The sequence below is a fragment of the Ictidomys tridecemlineatus genome, chromosome 5 (genome assembly GCF_052094955.1).
Source record: "Ictidomys tridecemlineatus isolate mIctTri1 chromosome 5, mIctTri1.hap1, whole genome shotgun sequence".
Lineage (NCBI taxonomy): Eukaryota > Metazoa > Chordata > Mammalia > Rodentia > Sciuridae > Ictidomys > Ictidomys tridecemlineatus.
The window spans coordinates 29,246,436-29,262,738 of record NC_135481.1 but is presented as its reverse complement, the minus strand read 5'-3'; the positions used below and the strand labels follow the sequence as shown (position 1 = coordinate 29,262,738).

The 16,303-nt window shown below is 37.7% G+C and overlaps 1 protein-coding gene across 3 annotated transcripts in view; it reads right to left on the bottom strand.

The window, feature by feature from the left end:
- Positions 1-16,303, bottom strand: part of Myo5a (myosin VA) — a 228,574-nt gene that overhangs the window by 56,476 nt on the left and 155,795 nt on the right. For all 3 annotated transcript variants that reach the window (XM_078049598.1, XM_078049596.1, XM_078049597.1), the window contains exon 25: positions 6,092-6,205. In XM_078049598.1, coding sequence (XP_077905724.1) covers positions 6,092-6,205 — 114 coding nt within the window. The remainder of the gene's footprint in view (positions 1-6,091; positions 6,206-16,303) is intronic.

The window sequence follows — 16,303 nt, the reverse complement described above, 5'->3', positions numbered from 1 at the left end:
AAAAAATAGTTATACTAATTAAAGCTGCAAAGAAATAACTATTGTCATAGAAGTTCTAAGTGTCATAATTGTTTTAACTTGTTTGCTTTAGATTTTAAGTTTTAACGAAGTAAAAAGAGACATCATATGTTAGATTTAATGTAGAGAATAAAGAATATTTTATGTGGGCATGTATGCATGTCAGTGAACAAATGAGAGATAGGCAGAGGTAGAGAGAGAGTGAGAGAGGGAAAACAACTTACTTATTTAAATAAATGGTAAAAATATAATTCTGAATTGAAAGCAAATCTTGTCTTTCCAATTGTACACTTACAAAGGAATGTTCATTTTTTTGTTCTTCTAATATAAAAGCAAAACAGACTTTTATAGAATATTTAGAAAATAAGTACAACAAAGAAAATGCTAACATAATTCCATGTTCAGAGGAAAACCCACCTTATTTGCTTACTTTTTAAAAATGCATCTGTAGATTTAAAGAATTGGAATAATATTTCCATTATAAGTTTGTATTGATTTTTAAACTTACCACTGTATTACAACTGTTTTCTAAATGTATGATATTTAACTGTGTAGACAGGTATATCATTGTTTGTTTGGCTATTACCTTACTAATGGGCATCTGTTATTAAAATGTTATTAAAATAAATATCCCAGTACATTAATATCAAAACATTAATACTTTTACGTCAAGTAATTTGACCCAATTTATACTTCAACCAACAATCACTACCTTGCCTGGAATAAAAGTGGCTGCTGAAATAAAAAAAAAAAATTAAGCTAGTTGTTAAAGCAAAAGTAGCATCTCAATGTTGTTTTCATTTGCATTTCTTTGACTTTTCAGAAGGTTGAGTAATTTTTATATTTCCAGAAATTTTATATCCATTAGCTACCTTTAGTCTTTAATGAATTTTGAGCAATGTCACACCAGTTTTAAAAAGGTCTAAGAAGAATCAACTGTAATTTGGAGGGGAGAGGCAAGGTGCTGGGTAAGTTGTTCTCCCTCTCTCCCTCTCTCTCTCCCTCTGCCTATCTCTCATTTGTTCACTGACATGCATACATGCCCATATTCAATACTCTTTTTTCTCTACATTAAATCTAACATGCCTGTAATCCCAGTGGCTTGGGAGGCTGAGGCAGGAGGATTGTGAGTTCAAAGCTGGCCTCAGCAAAAGCAAGTTGCTAAGCAACTTGGTGAGACCCTGTCTCTAAATAAAATACAAAATAGGGCTGGGGATATGGCTCAATGGCTAAGTGCCCCTTAGTTCAATCCCCAATAGCACCAATCCCCCGCAAAAAAAAAAAAAAATGAACTAAGAAGTGTGAATTGATAGTCTAGGATCTTTACCAGAAAGTCTGCTCTAATTTAACAGATATAACATCTTGTCTCAAAACTACTATAAAATTTCATTCATTCTTGGGCTGGGGATGTGGCTCAAGCGGTAGTGCGCTTGCCTGGCATGTGTGCGGCCCGGGTTCGATCCCCAACGCCACATACAAACAAAGATGTTGCGTCCGCCAAAAAAAAAAATTGAAAAATAAATATTAAAAAAAATTCTCTCTCATTCTCTCTTTCTCACTCTCTCTTTAAAAAAAATTTTCATTCATATAAAAATCTATTTCTAGGGCTGGGTGTGTAGCTCAATGCTAGAGCACTTCCCTACCATGTGGGGGCCCTGGGTTCAATCCCCAGCACCTTGCCCCCCCCCAATATTCATTTTTATATATCCTATAAACACCTATATTTTAGTTTATTTATAATTCAAACATTCCATATTATATATTTTTAGTGTTTATTTAATCTTTTAAAAACTATAATAGAATCCTATTAGTGAAGATAATGATCCATTCATAGTATCTAAAATGTCATCAATTGAAACTTGTTCTTCTAATCTTGAATGGGCATTTAAAAAGAAATCTTATTAAAATGAGATGGGGTAGATTTGCATCTTTAGATATCAATTAAAGCTCCTTATAGAATTATTTGATTGCTAGATAAGAGCAAAATTCTACAAATAGGAATAATAAAACAGGAGGTGGCAGAACATAAAAGATAACATTTGCCAAAGGAAAAACTACTTGAGGCATAAATATTGATAATTACTTAAGAGCTCTCTGGATGGTGTCCATTCTTATCCCTAATGACACATCTAATTAAAGAGATGTCATTTATCCTCTCTATAAACATGAGCAAGAATAATCTTGCATAGAGAAGTGTCTGGTATTTTGTTTTGCTTTCCTTCTTTAGCAAGGACTTTGTCACTTGAGGCCTTATGAAGAGAGTGAAGCTTTGAAATTAACCTAAAAAGTAATACCAATCTCTCATCTGGGGACTATCAGAAGATAAGAGAAGTTTTTTACAAAATTACGATATACCTGGCAGTTATTCTGTAATTATTCCTAACGAAAAAATTGAGAAAAGTTATGGTGGACCCTTGTCTTGGTGTGAAGGTATCAAGAAGTTAGAATAAAAGCAGAACTGGGATAATTAATCAACAGCTACTAGGAGAGGTAGGAGAAGCAATGGTTCTGAAACAATGTAAACCCAGCCCATGAAGATGCTGGAAATGTGGGAAGGGCTGTAAGGCAAGTGGAGCTGGCATGTTAGATCAGGTTCTTCAGAAGAAATAGCAGAGGAGGTGCCATCATGACAATAAATCAAGGTTTGGCAAAGCTTGAAAAATATGAATTCCTTTTTTACATCAAAGTTTGCTGTTATTACATGACTGAGGTGGACTTCTGTTCCAAAAGTCTGAAGGATTTCTATTTTTTAATTAAAAAAATTTAAAAAGTCTTAACTTAGGAATATTACAGGAATCAATATTGTATTTTTAAGGGGCAATTTGTAAATCTGGCCACTACAAAAGTAGTTGCAAGAAGAAACTCTGACCTGGAAGCTGTGACCATTTAGAAGTAGAAATTAATAGCTACACATAGTCTTCTAAAGTACCTCTTTCTTGCCCATCTTCTCTTCTGATAAACAATCTTTTTCTATTATCAGTTATATAGATATAAACCTTTCTGACCCTGACCACATACAGAATTGGGAGGATGATCACTGAAGCCTGTTATTAGAGCAAAATAATTTATTTATTGAATACTTACTATGTATCAGACACTATTCCAAGCACTTTATAAAAATTAATCCATTTAATATTAAAACATCACTGTAAGTTAAGATAATAATAGCATCCCCTCCTCACAGATGGGGAAACTGAAGCACAGAGAGACTGAGGCTAAGGTTATTGACTCAGTCTGAGGGAGAAATATTACTAGTCTCTCCATGGGAAACAGAGAGTTCAAACCAAAGTCAGCTACATTGCAGATGTATGCATTTAGTCACAAGAGACTATTTACAAACATGACTAGCTCAGTGAAAAGCATGCCTATTACAGAAAGACTTCTGGGTACAGGACCTACTGCTGGGGGGGTTAGTGTATGAGAAGGAAAGTGCACAACACTCCAAGATCTGTCTGCAATTTGATGAGTATAATCATATTTCATCATTCGATAAAGACAAAAACTGTACTAAATCCCACTTTAATCTCTCAACTTGAGAAAATTTCAGCAGAAAACAGGCAATAATTAGAAACATAAAGTTTACCCTTCCCTAAAATCTTTAAGAATCTTGAGAAAACCTGACAAGAGCAGAGACCCTGACAAAAACTTATGAGTAAAAGTTAGATGAAGTATGTAAGAGTTTTGGAGTTAAAAATATAACATCCTGGGCTGGGATTGTGGCTCAGTGGTAGAGCACTCGTCTCTCATGTGGGAGGCACTGGGTTCAATCCTCAGCACCACACAACAATAAATAAATAAAGGGATTATGTCCATCTACAAATAAAAAAAATATATATGTATTTTTTATTTTTATTAGTTATTGATGGACTTTTATTCATTTATTTGTTTATATGTGGTGCTGAGAATTGAACCCAGTGCCTCACACAGGCTAGGCAAGCACTCTGCCACTGAGCCACAACTGCATCCCCTACAAGTAAAAAATATTAAAAAAAAAAAAATAACACCTTCAGTCTAAAACATTAACAAAAGCTCTCCTTGCTCAGAATTATCTACAGAATCTTTCTAGCAGACACGTTCCTTTTGTCATGACTTCTTACCATGCAGGAGCTACTCAGGTGATATTACATTTAAGTGGATGGTTTATAAACTCTCATTGAGACCAAAAACCTGCAGTCCTAAAGCTTTCATATCCATTAGAAGCTCAGAAATCCTAATTTTGATTTTTTTTGTGTGTGTGTGTGTGTGCTGCTGGGGATTGAACCCATAACCTTGTGCATGCAAAGGCAAGCACTCTACCAACTGAGTTATATCCCCAGACAGAAATCCTAATTTTGAAATCTTCAAAGTCTAACTTTACACCTGTAATCCCAGTGGGAGGCTGAGGCAGTAGGATCACAAGTTCAAAGCCAGCCTCAGCAGGAAAACATTAAGCAAGCTAGTGAGACTCTGTCTCAAGAAAGCAGGGGAGGGGGGATGCGCTGGGAATGTAGCTCAGTGAAGTGCCCATGGGATCAATCCCAGTACTAAAAAAAAAGAGAGAGAGAGAGAGAGAGAGAGAGAGAGAGAGAGAGAGATGGTCAAGGCCATCAGTCCACCAATGGTTCTTCCAAACATACATGCCTTTCTTCTCATCAAGAGATGGTACCCAGTACTTTCACCCAACAGAGAGACAGAGAGGCAGACAGACAGATGGATAATCTATTTTCTGCTCCTTGAATGTAGAGTAGCTTTATAATTTGCTTTGACTACCATGTGGCAAAATTGACACTGGGTCATTCTTATGGGACCTCTTTTACTCTTGAACTCTTAGAACCCACCTACTTGCCGCAAAGACAAAGTTCCAAAGTAGACAATCTAAACAACTTGGCTGACTATAACCACATAAGGCACTCCTTTACCACTACATGGAATAGAACTACCTAGTTAAATCCCACAGAATAATAAGCAATAATAAATTGCTGTTTCAAAGCACTAAAATTTGGGATGCTAGCAGTTATCCTCAGGCCACTAGACAATAAGGTACAACCCCAACCCCACTATGTACTGTTCACACTTTTGGATACATGAGCCCAGACATATGTTAGCAATAGAAATGAAAGACAGGAGAATTGTAATGCAGAATGCTTGGATGAAGGCAGTAGAGTATGATATAGCAAAGGACATGAACTCCAGAGAGATGAGCCTCAGACTGACTACTGGCTCTGGCACTTAAAAGCTGTGAATTTGAACAAACTATAAGTCTCATGTGTTATATGACAATCCAACTACATGACATTTTCTTCAAAATTATCAGAAAGAAGTGGCAGAAACTCTTCCTTCTTAAGTAAAACTAAGACAAGAAAGGAGAGAAGCATTTAATTTCTTTAGCTATTTTGCCAGAACAAGTCTATTTCTGACTTGGCCATTTTTAAAAAAAATTATGATAAAAATAGAACAGCTGTGCCTGAAATTAATATCATATTTGAAAAGGAGAGCTGAGACCTGGTTGGGAACAATATAACTTAAAGCCACTGTATTTTTGCAATTAAAATAACACATCATTTTAGTTTCATACTATATAACATAGCACAATTGCAGTATATTTCTAAATTATTTCCCCTTAATTTTTGTGGAAGAAAATTACATTGGTTAAAAACTAGCATAAAACATAGGCAAAAGTTTTGTTAAATTCTTTGGTACTCGTATTTAGAATACTGAAGGACAAAGTGCTTAGTTTATTTATAACTTATCACAGCCAGAAATAAATTCACAATAGCCTAGATTTTTTTCTTAATACATGAAATATGTTAAGGTGTAAAAGGGAATTCTTAAAAGAAACTATTGCCATTAAAATTATATTAAAAATTAAAATGTGGGACTGAGGGTACATAGCTCCGTGGGTTCAGTACATGTTAGCACAAAAAAGTAAATAAGATAAAATTAAAAAGTTCATATGTGCATTGACAAAAACATATGCAGTAAGTATATATGTACACAGCTAATTAAGTGCCTACAAGTTATGTATTAGAAATGATCCCTATTAACAATAGCATGGTCATATCCCATGTTTTAGTCACAAGCATCTAAAATGTACCTCTGTTCTTGATGGAATATCTTCAGTATCTGCAATTTCAGAGCTAAAGGTATATTCGGACTCATTGCTGCTATGGGTGGAGTCTGTTCTCTTGTGTCCAGGCTTAGGCACATTCTGCAAGGCAAATAACCCAAATATAATTAATACATTATTAAACTAGACATAGTTAAGGCAACAGTCACCTTTCCTTAGTTCTCATCTTCCCTCACTGACTTGTACTGATGCCCAGATTTGTTTCATGCCATCTTGGTCAGATCCTTACAAAGGGTCACCTCTTCTCAAAGAAAGGTATACAAGCATATTGTGACAAGAACAGTTGTAAAACCCAGCACCCAAATGAAAACTATTATCAGCAGAGACCCTTTGGGTCTTTAAAGTTTTGAGTGCTAAGCCACACTGGGGAAAGTAAGAAAACTGCTCTAAGAATCCTCTGAAAACCCCTGAGGGTTAATAATTCAGGAAGTCCAGGTGATACCTTTATGATATATATCACTATGAAAAATCAATGTTCAAAAGCTTATGGGGAATAAAAAAGTTAAGCAAATACAGCCTTAGGCCAGCCCAATGTGCATCCAATGTAGAGAGAAGATCCAAAGAAAACCCCAGAGCCTCTGAAACGATATAGAAGCAGGGGTGTATGCTAGAGGGGAGAATCACCAAACATGAAGCCAAAGGCCAACCTGATTCCATTTGCTTTAAATAAGAGTGCCTATCACTTAAGATTTCTAGCCAAATTCTACAGCTGAATGGGATAACATTTATTTAATAAAGCGCTATGTCATTAATAATAAAAAGTGGGTTCATATAAACACCCAAAGATTTTTAACAAGCTTATTAAAAATGGGAAAGGACTGAGGAATATAGCTCAGTGGTAGAGGACTTGCCTAGCATGTGTGAGGCCTTGGGTTTGAGCCCTAGTGCTGCTGCTAAATAAATAGATCCTTATTTATTCCACATGCACTTATCACTAAACAATGAATACCTTTATAGTTTTTGCAGTGCCGGGAACTGAACCAGGGACTTGCCATTTGCTAGATAAGTATTCTACCACTGAGCCACATCTCCAGTCCTGCTATGTCATTTAATGTAACTTTTAGCCCAGGGCAATGTTTACGTATTCTGGGTTTGAAACACAAGAAAGACCTAGGTAAGAATCCTAGCTATGCCACTTACTTGTCCCTATCAAACTTCTTGAGGCCTCAGTTTCATCACTAGGATGAAAGAGCTAATATTATCATCTGTTTGGTAGGATTTATGTGAGGATGAAATACGAGTGTGCAAGTAGAGTTCAACAAGTGCCTGGCTCATAACAAGCATTCAATTAATGTTAACTGCTACTGCTGTAATTGTTGAAAAAATCTTCAATAATTCAACAACTTCCTTGTAGTGACCTTTGGGTTTCCAAGTTTTTAGGATTCTGTTCCCCTGTTCATTGTGTATTCAATTACAAGGACAATGCACTTGACTTAATTATCATGTTCTTTCAAGATTCACATCTTGCTTCTCTTTTGCTACTTATCTATCATTTCTCCTGTAGTAACTTTTTCCCCCCAGAAACTGTTTTATTATGATTGTTGACATGATTTCCTCCTTACTTGGAATTTATTTATCTTTACTTCATAATTCTGGATTCCCTTGACTCATTTTACTTTTATTGTTAGCTTGAAACTCTTCAGCCCTGGATCAGTCTTTTCTACATTGCCTCTGCTCCCATAATACCTGGGAAACTGAATGTTTTTGGAGAAAAAAAATCTACAACACTTCTTATACTAGCTAGGTCAACAATTCTATGTCCTGGCAATCAGTGACAGTTAACTCACCAGTGTTCTTTGGTGTGTACATCACATAGATTACAGAAAGCCTTTCGGGCAGTCTTATAAATTCCCTTCCCTCCATCCACTCGAGGAGTCTATTTACTACAAAATGATTCATTATCTCTGGATTGCAGCACTGAGAACACCATTTGCAAACAGTGTCAATGAACTATTAGCCAAGACCCATTTGTTAGCTAATGTAAACATTAAAATATTTAATATTGCCATTAATATTTTAGTTGTCCTAAATTTTAAAGTCAAATTTTTATTCTTTGCAATTCTTGGCAGATACTCTCTGCACTTCTACAATCTTGATTATATATCTGGAGCTAGGAAATGGTACCTAATGAACAGCTGAGTAGGAAGCAAAGAACCTTTGATCTTCTTCCATATGACTTTTTCTTTTTCCTTTCTCTGACCATTTTGTGACCCAAAAGGAATGAGAGTGAGTCACAGGCATTCAGTGAAGAGAATTAAGGGCCAAAAATAAGAAATCAAGACTCTAAGCTATTCTTGGAGCACTGCTGGGAGCAGAATGGACAGCAGGCAGAGATTTGCCTAGCAGGAAGAAGTAGCTGTGTTGAGAGCCACAGCCAAAGGGGCCCCAGCAAACTTCCAGCTGCCAGCAAGCTTCAGACTGCCCCAGCAACATCTAGCTGATTGGCTCCTCTGCGGTGATGTTCATTGGGCTGTTTCCCTGCCCTTCAGACTGCCAGCTGATGATTGGCTCACAGCTGCCCCAGCAACATCTAGCTGATTGGCTCCTCCACGGAGCTGCTCATTGGGTGACTTCTTTGGCTCTGCCCACGCAACCCAGCCAATCGGCCTCAAGAGGAGGAGGATTGTGGGAGGAAAAGGCTGGTGTGGGGGAGAGAGGCTTGTGGAAGCCGGTGGTGGCAGTTGGGCTCTGAGGGTTTTTCCCTGGAGCTGTTTTGTTTGGCGTTTGTAGTTCTAAAAATAAAGTTAGTTTCTTTTTGACAAGTGGCTCCTGATTTGTGCCAAGCCAGACTTCGGCATTTGGTGGCTCGCACGGGGAGCAACTGAGGGTAAGTAAACTGCTCGCCCCTGAGGGCAGGGCGAGAGGATGGGGAGCCATTCTAAGTCTCCTCTTTTGTTTTGCTTCGTTTTTGTTTTAACTTTCCTGTCCCTGGAGATGAGTAAGAGGGAAGACAAACCACTCACATCTGAGGAAAAACTATTTGCGTTTGAGGAACAGATAGGGAGAAAGGACGGATGCATATGTCAGGAGGATAGAAAGGCTGTTATAATGATTTTGTGTGGTTCCCTTTTTATTGGATTCTGTCTCGGTTTTGTTTGGCGTCATCTTGTTGGGTTGTATTATAGTAGAAATACGGGATCAGCAATTAGTAAAAAACAAACCGAAAGAGTGTTAAGTAAATTGTTAGAGGAAGGAAGCTTCCCAGTAAAACCAAGAGCAGTCAGGGCATACGTTGATGTAATACAAGAATATAGCCCATGGCTTTTTAAGGAGGGGTTGTTAGATATATCACAATGGAACCATCATGGTGAAGATTTAAAAAGAATAGAAAAGAACAACCCAGGGACTCTGCCAGTTGGCACATTGTCATTGTGGACGTTGGTATCTAGTTTGCTTAGTCCAAAGCCTTCAGTTCAGACAGAGGTAGAGGAAGAAGAAGACATATTGATTCAAGTAGAAGAGGAAGTCTCTCAAGTTAGTCAGACAGAGGAAAAGATTCAAGTAAAAGCTCGAGCTAGTCAGAAAGAGGAAAAGATTCAAGTAAAAGAGAAGGTCTTTCGAGATAGTGAGACAGAGGAAGGAAGTTTAGAGCAGAAAAATCTATCAGGGGAAAATTTAAAACAGGAGACTGCTAATAAGACCCTTTTATTAGAGAGCGTAAGTGTCCAACCAACAGCACCGCCTCTACAGGAGACTGCTACTAATAGCATTCTATCACCAGAGGGCATAAGTGTTCAACCAACAGCGCCACCTCTACAGGAGACTGCTACTAACAGCACTCTATCACCAGAGGGCATAAGTGTCCAATCAACAGCACCACCTCCATATGCTAAGAGACTCCCAACCCCCGCAGTTGATAGTTTGGATCCTGAGACAGGATCTCAAGTATGCCCTGTATTTGAGGTAGGAGGGCAGCGAACTTACCAGGGTTTAAATTTCAAATCAGTGAAGGAGCTAAAAGAGGCTGTAGCAACCTATGGTCCTCAAGCACCCTTCACTGTAAGCTTGGTCGAATCCATTACCAACTTAAGCATGACGCCAGCAGATTGGGCTAGTTTGTGTAAAGCTGTGCTAAATGGAGGACAATACCTGTTATGGAAGGTTGCCAATGAGGAATTTTGCAAGGAGACGGCTAGTCGAAATGCAGCAGCTGGTTATCCTCAGAGAAATCTAGATATGTTGTTAGGAAAGGGACCTTATGAGGATCGGCAGCAACAACTTGCATATGATCCTGGTGTATATTTACAAATTGCTGTAGATGCAGTTAGGGCATGGAAGTCTTTACAAGAACCTGGAGGTTTACAAGGTCAATTATCTAAGATAATACAAGGAGCTAATGAACCTTACGCTGAATTTGTAGATAGGCTTATTCAAACAGCTACCAGAGTTTTTGGGAATACAGAACAAGCAATGCCATTTATAAAACAACTGGCTTATGACCAAGCGAATCGTTGGTGTAGAGATATCATTAGACCATGGAAACAGGAAGATTTAAACACATATATTAAATTATGTAGAGACATTAATGAACAAGGGCAAATTGTGGCAGCTGCAGTAAAACAAGCTTTAGATGCCAGAGACATTAATGAACAAGGGCAAATTGTGGCAGCTGCAGTAAAACAGGCTTTAGATGCCAGAGACATTAATGAACAAGGGCAAATTGTGGCAGCTGCAGTAAAACAGGTTTTAGATGCCAGAGACATTAATGAACAAGGGCAAATTGTGGCAGCTGCAGTAAAACAGGCTTTAGATGCCAGGCCAAGAACATGCTACAATTGTCAACAAACAGGACATTTTAAAAGGAATTGCCCCATAGGAGGAGGGTTTAACAAAACTAGGTATCAAACAAGTAGAATACCGGGTATTTGCCCACGATGCCGTAGAGGGAGACATTGGGCTAATGAATGCCGTTCTCAAACCACCATAGAGGGTACTCCATTATATTGGGCTAATGAATACCGTCCTCAAACCACCATAGAGGTTACTCCATTATCAAAAAACGAACAAGGACAAGGTGTTTATCCACAATATCGTGGACAAAGGCATCGGGCTCCGTTGCCAAAAAATGGACAGGGGGCCCCAATGCTCCGGGGCCCCAAACCACAAATATACGGAGCACTGGAGGAACCCAGCAACCCCAGCAACCCCATCAGGGTAGTGCCCAGCACATCAGATCCCTCATCAGACAAACCAGAGGGAGCGCAGGGTTGGACATCTGCGCCTCCACCAAATCAGTACTAACTCCAGAGATGGGAGTTCAAATCATTCCCACAGGGGTAAAAGGACCTCTTCCCAAAGGAACAGTAGGCTTATTATTGGGACGCAGCTCTTCTACTCTAAAAGGACTTTTGATAAGTCCTGGGGTAATTGATTCCAATTATGAAGGTGAAATAAAAATTATAGCCAGTTCTCCAAAGGGTATATCAGTAATTTCACCAGGAGATAGAATAGCACAGTTACTAATAATACCAAGCCTACATGATAAATTTTCCAGTCATGTTGTAGAAAGAGGTTCCAAGGGATTAGGCTCCACAGGTGTAGATTGGGCTATGCTTTCTTTAAATTTAGATTCTCGCCCCATGCTAAAACTAAATATTCAAGGACATGAATTTAATGGGCTACTGGATACAGGTGCAGATCTTAGCATCATCTCTCGTCAAGAATGGCCAAAACATTGGCCATTACAACAAGCCACTCAATCGCTTCGAGGCCTAGGAGTGGCGACTAATCCCGATAGAAGTGCAATGCTATTAGATTGGAAGGATCCTGAAGGATGTGAAGGAACTATACAGCCATATGTATTGGATCATCTTCCCGTAAATTTATGGGGACGAGATGTCTTAGATCAATTAGGTTTGACATTAACAAATAATATCAATCAAAATGCACCCACTATTATGGCTAGACAAGGTTTTAGGAAAGGAAAAAGATTAGAAAGACAAGAACAATGTATAGCAGCACCAATACAAATAGATCAAGGAACAGACAGACATGGGTTGGATTTTCACAAAGGGCCACTGAGACAATAAAAATTACATGGAAATCAGAAAGACCAGTATGGGTTCCTCAGTGGCCCTTGACTAAAGAAAAGACACAAGTAGCCCATGATCTGGTCAAACAACAATTAGCGGAAGGACATATACAACCTTCTGTATCTCCCCATAATACTCCCATTTTTGTCATCAAAAAGAAATCTGGTAAATGGAGATTACTGCAAGATTTAAGAGCCATTAACAATGAAATGGTCATTATGGGACCTGCTCAATCGGGGATTCCTCAATTGTCTGCTTTGCCAAAAACTTGGTATGTTTTAGTTATAGATATTAAAGATTGTTTTTTTTCAATTCCAATTCATCCTGAGGATAGTCCACGTTTTGCATTTACTATCCCTGCACTAAATCATGAAGGTCCTGATCAGAGATATGAATGGAAAGTACTCCCTCAAGGGATGGCTAACAGCCCAACTATGTGTCAAATTTATGTTAACAAAGTAATCCAGCCACTTAGAAATCAAAATCCTGAACTACAAATATTTCACTATATGGATGATGTGTTATTGGCACACAAAGCTAAAAACACATTGCTAGAATGTTATGCCACACTTACAAACTTATTAAAAAATTATAATCTAGAGATAGCAATAGATAAAGTGCAATTAAATTTTCCAATTAATTATTTAGGAGTTCTATTATCCTCAACCATGGTCCGTCCACCAAAAATTCAAATACGAGTAGATCAACTCAAATCACTTAATGACTTTCAAAAGTTATTAGGAGACATAAATTGGATAAGGCCTTATCTAGGTATTCCAACAGGAGAATTGGGACCTTTATTTGATATCCTAAAAGGTCCATCAGATCCAAATTCACCCCGAATGTTAACGCCTGAAGCAAGAAAGGCATTAAAAATCATTGAAACATATATGGAAAATATGCATTTGGATAGAATTGATATAAGTTTGCCTTTATTATTTATTGTACTACCAACAAAATATATTCCTACAGGAGTATTTTGGCAAGAAGGTCCATTATTATGGATACATTTATCTTATTCTCCTAACACTATTCTTACTAGGTATCCTGAGGCTGTAGGACAATTAATACTCAAAGGAATAAAAACAGCAAAGGCAGTGTTTGGAATTTCTCCCCATAAAATTATTACTCCATATACTATGAATCAAATTGATGAATTAGCTAATGAGTTAAATACTTGGGCAATAATAATGTGCAAATCTAATGTTTCATTTGATAACCACTTACCATCTAATCCTTTATTGTCTTTTTGGTCATTGCATCCTGTAATTTTTCCAAAAATGACAAGAAAAACACCTATCATGAATGCTCCAAATATATTCACTGATGGGTCAAATAATGGTACAGCAGCAATAGTTACACCTGATCAAGCTTTTACATTTTTAGTACCCAAACAATCAGCTCAAAAGGTAGAGCTTAATGCAGTATTACAAACTTTTGTGATGTTTAAAGATTCTGTATTTAATTTATTTTCTGATAGCCAGTATATAGTTAATGCTATAGTATCCCTTGAAGATGCTGGTAGAATTTCCCCTTCTTCTACTGTTTTCTCTTTGTTTTCCACTATACAAAGTTTAATCTGGGACAGAAAAGATCCATTCTTTATAGGACATATCAGGGCACATACAGGATTGCCTGGAGCCCTTAGTTTAGGCAATGATTTAGCAGATAAAACTACACGTGACATACATATTTTCTCTGTACTAGAAGAAGCTATAAATTTTCATGAAAGATTCCATGTCAATGCTAATACTTTACAAAAGCGTTTTAAAATAACTAAGGAACAAGCTAGACAAATAATAAAACAATGTCAAAATTGTGTGACCTTTTTACCACAAGTTAATCTTGGAGTCAATCCTAGAGGATTGATGCCTAACCATATTTGGCAGATGGACGTCACACACTTGCCAGAATTTGGAAAATTAAAATATTTGCATGTTACAATTGATACTTCTTCTGGATTTTTGATGGGCTCCCTTCATGCCGGCGAAAAAACTAAAGATGTTATAGCTCATTGCTTACAAAATTTTGCCACTGTGGGCATTCCAAAACAGTTAAAAACAGATAATGCCCCTGGTTATACGTCTACTTCTTTTAAACAATTTTGCTCATCATTTGGCATTACTCATATAACAGGAATCCCATACAATCCACAGGGTCAAGGCATAGTTGAAAGAGCTCATCAAACTATTAAAATGTACTTATTAAAGCAAAAAGATGGAATTGGGAAGGGGTATATATTCCCCAAAGATAAACTTAAAATAACGCTTTTTACTCTAAACTTTTTAAATTTGGATTCATCAGGACTTAGTGCTGCAGAAAGGCATATGTGTCCAAAAAATGTACATAAGCCCAAGGTACTTTGGAAAGATATTCTAACAGGACAATGGAAAGGTCCTGACCCAGTAATTGTCTGGAATCGGGGGTCTGTTTGTGTGTTTCCACAGGAAGAACAGCAGCCGATTTGGATTCCAGAGAGATTAACCAAGGTTCTGACCCAGAACAGCAGCCGATTTGGATTTCAGAGAGATTAACCAAGGTTCTGACCCAGTGATTGTCTGGAGTCGGGGGCCTGTTTGTGTGTTTCCACAGGGAGAACAGCAGCTGATTTGGATTCCGGAGAGATTAACTAAAATCCTGACCCAGTGATTGTCTGGAGTCGGGGGTCTGTTTTTGTGTTTCCACAGAGAGAACAGCAGCCGATTTGGATTCCAGAGAGATTAACTAAAGCGATTTCTACAGACCAAAAAGAAGATGATTTAGCTCAAATCCATAATAGCTGATATCCAAAACTCCAATTTGGCTATCCTTACATCTGCGACAGAACCAGGATGCTTTTTTCAATATCTATTTTATTATTGCCCTTTCCCATATCATGAAGTTCTATTTTATTTTTTTGAGCTCATACAGACCTAGGTTAATGTTTTGCTGATCAGTTCTATTTTTTTTTTTTTTGACTATAGAGTTTTTAAACATTGCAATAGAGATTTTACCTGTAAAAAGTTATAAGGCCTTTACTATTGTGTTATGTGTTGTATGTATTATATTATGTGTGCACACTTGTGTTTTGTGTTATATGTTTGAATGTACGTATGTCCAATGTACATATTTCTATATATCATATATGATGAGCGCTCATGAAAAGATGGATCCAAATATTTTTTTTTTATTCACGTGATTTAAATGGTTTAATTTAAATTGGGTAAATAACTGTTAAGAATTGTTTTAATATGTAAACAAAAAGGAGGTTAACAGATCTGTTTGTTTACTCTCACCTTTAGTTTTCATTATATTTAATAATTCTCTTCACTATAATATAAATTGTTAAGAAAATTGTTTTCTTTTAAGAAAATTGTTTTCTTTTAGTGCCTTCTGGAATGTTACCTAATTTTTTCTTTAGCCATTATTGCCAGAATTTCTATCTTCATCCCAGTGCCGATGAAGATAATATAAATTGTTAAGAAAATTGTTTTCTTTTAGTGTCTTCTGGAATGTTACCTAATTTTTTCTTTAGTCATTATTGCCAGAATTCCTATCTTCATCCCTGTGCCGGTGAAGACAAAGATAAAACTAATCTACAGTTTCTGCAATAGCCATCACTGAACTGCTTACAGAACTTACACTGAACTGCTTACAGAACCGTCAATTGACTTGGTATATCTTCCTCCCTTCTGCTTGTCATGATCATTCAGCTAAAATTTGGGGGTCAACAGAGGTGAGGCAAAGAACCTCACCCCCCCCCCGCTGAGACCTCTCCACAGGTGTGGCTGTACTGGACCGGTAGTCAATGACGGGTAAGATCCAATTACAATGGTACCAACCTAAGACAGGAGGCTGACGCCCTGAGGTCAGCTCATCCGAAGACGGGTAAGGACCATATGTATTGGACAACCTAAGGCAGACACGGTCCATAAGCCACATGCTTGTTGTTTAAACAGAGAGGGGGAGATGTTGAGAGCCACAGCCAAAGGGGCCCCAGCAAACTTCCAGCTGCCAGCAAGCTTCAGACTGCCCCAGCAACATCTAGCTGATTGGCTCCTCTGCGGTGATGTTCATTGGGCTGTTTCCCTGCCCTTCAGACTGCCAGCTGATGATTGGCTCACAGCTGCCCCAGCAACATCTAGCTGATTGGCTCCTCCACGGAGCT